The sequence below is a fragment of the Triticum dicoccoides genome, chromosome 2B (assembly GCF_002162155.2).
Source record: "Triticum dicoccoides isolate Atlit2015 ecotype Zavitan chromosome 2B, WEW_v2.0, whole genome shotgun sequence".
In the NCBI taxonomy this organism is placed as follows: Eukaryota; Viridiplantae; Streptophyta; class Magnoliopsida; order Poales; family Poaceae; genus Triticum; species Triticum dicoccoides.
Window position 1 is genome coordinate 24,164,207 of NC_041383.1, and position 6,059 is coordinate 24,170,265.

Here is a 6,059-nt window from a genome sequence, read left to right on the forward strand (position 1 = left end):
CAATGACCGTGTCCAACTGAAAACAACTATGTGTGCAATTAGAACTACTATTGATGCCAACCAAAAATGAACCCGTGTGTGCAACTTTCCAATGACCGTGTCCAACTGAAAACAACTATTTGTGCAACTAGAACTACTATAGATGCCAACCAAAAATGAACCCCGTGTGTGCAACTTTCCAATGATCGTGTCCAACTGAAAACAACTATGTGTGCAACTAGAACTACTATAGATGCCAATAAAAAACGATCACCGTGTGTATAACTGAGAACAATTATGTGCGTAATATCTAGAAGTACTATAGATGCCAACAAAAAATGATCGTTGTGTGTGCAACTTTCCAATGATCGTATCCAACTGAGAACAAATATGTGTGCAATTAAAACTACTATAGATACCAACAAAAATGATCACCGTGTGTGTAACTTTCCAGTAATCGTGTCCAACCAAAAACAACTATGTGTGCAAAAATGTTTGTAGCTGATAATAACTTCTGAATTGTGACCTCTATGATCATTTTCAACAAAATATGCATACTTCATGCAATCTGAATCATCCAACGACTAACGATGTTGAGCGGATTAGCTTATTATATGCTAATCAGGTATTAAAGATCCACGTACTGTAGATGGGCTTCTCCGCATCCTTGTATTGAAGGTAGACAAACTGGTGAGCATGTGCTCCATCACCGCGACTGCACGAGGCACATCCCAGGTACCACAATCCTGTTCCTGTAAGAAAGGAACGAGGCCAAATTCGGCAGCGGCTGCTCAAACTCTGTTTACATCAGGAACGGGATAACCTGCCAAGCAAGAAGACGCAGTAAATTTACCCAGCCAGATAAGCCATGTGCAGATTCGGCCAGGGAGCAGCGATCCAAGTGTAGCTCCTCGTTCCATCACGACGACATCCCTGGCGCTGCAGCCACCGGCGGGGTCCGGGTGGGGGGTCAGGAAGCGCTGCTTAGGGGTGGCCAGGACGAAGGCGGGGGAGGCGGCGCGCAGGCGGGGGGCGAGGTGGAGGCGCAAGTATGGCATGGATGGGAGGGCGGTTGGAGGGAAGAAGGCGCGGGTGTCGAGGGCGGCCACTGCCTCGACGAACTGCAGCGGTTGAGAACGCCCCGACCAGGTAGTACCTGGCGCATGCTCTGGCGAGATCATGCAGTCAGCGATCGGCCGCTCGCGAGCGCTAGATAGTGCACGTGCACTTTGAAGGATTTAGGTTCTTCATAATCCCTTCGAAGATTCGAAATACTTAGATGAGTAAATTCTAACCAAAATCACAATGTTACTTTCTCAACACATACTGGGTGCACAAAATCACAATGTAAATCAGCGGTGGGCACAGGAGCAAAGGTAGCAAAGACGCATGATTTCAATTCTTCAATTGCCACACCCACACCAGCTTCCAATGGTCTAGCACCATATTTTGTACAGAAAAAGATATTGAACATCCTTTTCTCTGCATGGTAGTTACCGCACGACCACATTTCAGCCAAAATCGGTACAGTATAATCTACTATCGCAAATTTAGGTTGGATCATCGCCTCGAAACCGGCAGGCCAACTTGACTCGCCTATTTCCTAACATATATACAGAAAAATATTCAGCACTCATTCGCTGCGCACCGAATTGTACTTCTCGGCAAGTGAAGGGGTGGCCGTTATCTTGCTCATCAGATTCTTCAACTTCATGCTGTAGTCGCTGCCACTGCAAATCAAAAGCCGGGCGTCAAACTGGTTAGATTAGGGCAGGGTGTAGTACACCAAAGTTATTTTGACAAGCATAAACGCTGCTATTGCCACCAGTGGGTTGGCCATATAGTGCAGCCCTGTTTTGGTAGCTATAAACAAGTAACCCAAAAGGATGACAAGACAGTTCAAATCAAGCTTTACCTTATGCGGTTTACAGCAGCGATTGCTCGAAGAGCACTGCGAATCAAGTCTTCGTTGCGATCAATCTCCTGCTTCACTGCGTCGCTCTTAGGTTTGTGACCGATGGTTTTCTCAAGAGGTTCAACTAGCGAGTCCAAAACTGAAACAGGGCAATAATATTAGTAGTAACTATTAGAAAAAGGCATTTGCAGCATATGAAACATCCCTTTGAAAGTCCTTGATTATAACAAACCTGCAAGTACAGCAGAAGGGCACTTGTCTGCTAGCTTCGAGAGAATCAGATGGCAGGGCATTTTCACATCATAATGATCTGCAATAAGCACAAACGATTAGCATCTTCTATTGAAAATACACATTCAACAAGATTATGATAATATACCATCTTAGAGTTAAGAAAAAAACAGGAGAGAAGTACAGTACATAATACTCCCTCCGTTCCTAAATATAAGTCTTTTTAGAGATTTCAATACACACTACATACGGATGCGTATGTAGTGTGTATTGGAATCTCTAAAAAGACTTATATTTAGGAAGAGAGGGAGTAATAGATAATGCAGACCATATATATCCTGATGAAAAACTGAAAAGCTAAGCTATAAATACAAAAAATTCTTTCACAAAAAACAAAGCAAGCTTTTTTTACGTAGTAAACAAAAATAAGTTTGACACCACTGGATCTATGCAGTTCAGGCCTATATCAATACTCTGAAGTAGAGACGAATGACATGTTTGGTTGATGCCCCACACAAACTCTGCCAAGGAGTCACGTGCCTTCACTTGGCCAACTATTTGGCAATAGTCCATGAGAGGTATGGGTCGGGGCACTATAGCCAAACAAATTAGCACCAAACCAAGCAAGGGGAAAAATATGATGATCATGCCCATTTCTTGGTAAGCTAATCCAGGGCACCAACCAAACACGCCCAAAATGCAGCGATGAACTGAAATATATAATGTCGTAACTGTACTTACCACCTAAGCCAGATAAGAGGAAAGGAACGATGAAGGACGACGGATTCACTTGATCAAGACAGTTATCCAGCAATGTGTCAATACATTCAAAGGCAGCTTTCCTAAGCTCAAGCCCATCATCAACGACATGCTTGAAAGGCCCTAGATCAACGGTCCTGATCAATTCTTGCTGCAAAGAAGGAGATCATTACTTCCTAGCTATAAATTGCATGTGACACCGCCAGATCATAACGAAAGAAAATAAATAAGCAACCAAAATTAGGAAACGATACCTTCACGACAGTCTGGTCATACAAAAGAGGCAACAATTCAGGAAGAAGACCTTTGATCAAACTTGGCTTGTTATGGGCAGCTGTACTCAACGCAAGGACAGCTGCACGTCGCACATGCTGCAAAGTGCAAACAACAATGCAATTATCATTTTCACATCTTTCTTTATGAACGATAGTTAGTAAGGACGTAGGTATTATTTCAAGTAAAAATTACCCTGTCACTATCTTTAATTAACATAAGGAAAGTAGAAATCTCCGAGTACAAGATTGCATCTATCTTTCCAGTCCGTTCAACGATTGAATATTTTATAGCAATGGCAACTGTAGCCCTTGTGTTTGCTGCTGGGCTAGTTGTGCGTTCCTACAAAATTATATGGAATGCCACATTAGATCCAATATCATGACTTACATGAAACATTGGGTGTAACTTTGCTAATTGTCCACACTTCATACCTTCAGAGCAGGGATTAATTTGTTAGGTTCAATAAGTGCAATTTTGCCTAAACACTCAGCAACCACATTCCGAACTCCTTCCTCCTCACTTTCGCAGTGATTAAAGAGCAATGCCAATATCTTCACAATGTTTGAGTCCTGGAGCTCACTCTGGCCAGTATGATCAACAGACTGTCGCGCAATTACCTGATAGGTTTTGCATTAGAGCACAAATTAAACAGCAATCTTATGGGAGGTGTTTTTTACAAACATAATTCCATTAGAAACTTACCTCTTTCAGTGAATGAAGCAAGAGATACTGCTTCTTCTGTTGATTGTCAATCTGATCCAAGATAAATGGCAAATACTTGGATAGATTGCCAACCGCAATGTTTCCAAGAGCATATGATGCTGCAGACTTTATCTCCTCAAACGGTGACTGGAATGATTCGATGACGATGTTCTCAATTTGAATATGATTGCTGAGGTCCTTCCTTCTTCCAATTTCTCCCAAACATAACAAGGCCATGTGTTGTTTAGCCTGGAAAACACATTATAAACAATTAAAAAATGACAAAGAGAAGGGCATACTTTATCTTTGAGTCAAACATATGTATGCAATTAACCAATGGCAAATATTACCTCCGTTCAGAAATAAGTGACATGGTTTTACTAAAAAAATTGAACTAAAACCACATCACTTATTTCCGAACGGACGGAATAATAAAGATCTGCAGATGCCTATCCTGACTAAGCACCAACCCTACCATAATTTTGGCTCAGTGTTTTAAGATCATTAGACTATAGAGTCCCAAGAGCAGCAGACACGTACTAAGTATGAGAAGAGTGGGACACATATGAAACAAATAGATAACATGTAGTATCACAATTTCACAATGCTATACTAGTAGATTGACATTGCCCACATGTGATTTATTTTTATTTTGAAAAGCTAGCTTATACATGAATAACGCATGTTATGTCAAAAGATTGCAAGTATGACATAGATATAAATGTGCAAATCTAGTGATCAGAAGACAAGCATGATCAGGAAAGCCTTACAGAATTAGTAGAACTGTCATCATTCAGAATGCCTTTAAGCATTTCAATAGTTGATGCACACTTCTGATCACCAGCTGCTAAGCATAGCACAGCAACACACTGTGCAATAGAGAACAGTGCCTGCTTGGAAAGACCGCCTGACTGTGATGGTTTAGCAGTGGAAATAAGGGAGTTCAACAAAGTTTCAAAGCTTATATTTGCAGATTGGACCAGTGCAGCAAAAAACTTCTGTAGCGCCTGTAACAGAAACAATGTCCCCTGTCAGTTGGAGAACAAGAGCAAATCAAGTATTTATTATATTTCAATACAAAAATATATACCTGCAGTGCTTGTCCTTGCAACAGAGCACTCCTGATCAAAGTAAGGGCCTCAGGCAAAACTTTATGTTTCACAGCTAAACCAACATTTTTAACGGAACTTCTGTCAACCATTATTGTGCAACACAGTTCCAACGCTAGAGCGGCCATATGCAAATCGACGTCACTGCCACAACAGATATTCCAACATCAGCCATCATGGTAGATACAAAATGGAGATTTGTTTAAGAAAGCTAAACAAGGGGAAAACCTTATGAGAGTAGAAAGTTCAGCTAATATCGTTTCATAAGAGGACGAGCCAATTTGACTCCCATATGTGACAACCAGAGAATTTAAGGTTCCCAATGTTGCCTGCCTAAGGGCTCTGTTGGCCTGTGGAAACGGGCAGGTAAAGAAAACATTAGTCTTCAATTTTTGATGTGCTGCATATAGCCATATAGGATGTTTCAAGTTAAAAATCAAAACAAACTATGTGTATAATATATCTCTACCTTTCGAAGGAAAGCTGTGAGCTCAGAAACGACATGGTCCAAGACACATGAAAGATCAATACGAAGAGGTGAATTCGCAATCACAGCAAATGCCTGTAAAGGAATGAACATTTTAAAAATGCAACAGAACCAACAAAATCAGAGATAGGCATATAATCGAAAAACACAACCAGTTGGCATTAAGCAAATGATGACAGGGTATAGAATTAAAATTTTGGAAAAGACCAACGCAGATAGATTGGTATATTATACTCCCTCCATCCCATATATATGAGATTTTTTCAAGCTGTTTTAGCTTGCAAAAATATCTTACACTGTAGGATGGAGGGAGTGAAGGGGAGCCTTGGCGCAGTGGTAAAGCTGCTGCCTTGTGACCAAGAGGTCATGGGTTCAAGTCCTGGAAACAGCCTCTTACAGAAATGTAGGGAAAGGCTGCGTACTATAGACCCAAAGTGGTCGGACCCTTCCCTGGACCCTGCGCAAGCGGGAGCTACATGCACCAGGTTGCCCTTTTTTTGTAGGATGGAGGGAGTAGTATATACTCCCTCCGTCCCAAAATTCTTGTCTTAGATTCGTCAAGATACGGATGTATCTAATACTAAAACGTGACTTAATGCAT

General features: G+C 41.4%; 1 protein-coding gene across 1 annotated transcript in view; it reads right to left on the reverse strand.

Annotated features, from left to right (window-relative positions):
• Positions 1-1,310: 1,310 nt before the first annotated feature.
• LOC119361881 (cullin-associated NEDD8-dissociated protein 1-like) overlaps positions 1,311-6,059 on the reverse strand; it is an 11,547-nt gene continuing 6,798 nt past the window's right edge. Inside the window, exons 18-29 of the mRNA XM_037627040.1 lie at positions 5,441-5,533; positions 5,200-5,321; positions 4,953-5,115; positions 4,633-4,869; positions 3,863-4,111; positions 3,592-3,777; positions 3,353-3,499; positions 3,139-3,255; positions 2,867-3,035; positions 2,127-2,204; positions 1,895-2,033; positions 1,311-1,709 (exon numbers count right to left, since the gene is read on the reverse strand). Of these exons, the coding sequence (XP_037482937.1) occupies positions 1,613-1,709; positions 1,895-2,033; positions 2,127-2,204; positions 2,867-3,035; positions 3,139-3,255; positions 3,353-3,499; positions 3,592-3,777; positions 3,863-4,111; positions 4,633-4,869; positions 4,953-5,115; positions 5,200-5,321; positions 5,441-5,533 (1,797 nt within the window). The 3' untranslated portion in view covers positions 1,311-1,612. The remainder of the gene's footprint in view (positions 1,710-1,894; positions 2,034-2,126; positions 2,205-2,866; positions 3,036-3,138; positions 3,256-3,352; positions 3,500-3,591; positions 3,778-3,862; positions 4,112-4,632; positions 4,870-4,952; positions 5,116-5,199; positions 5,322-5,440; positions 5,534-6,059) is intronic.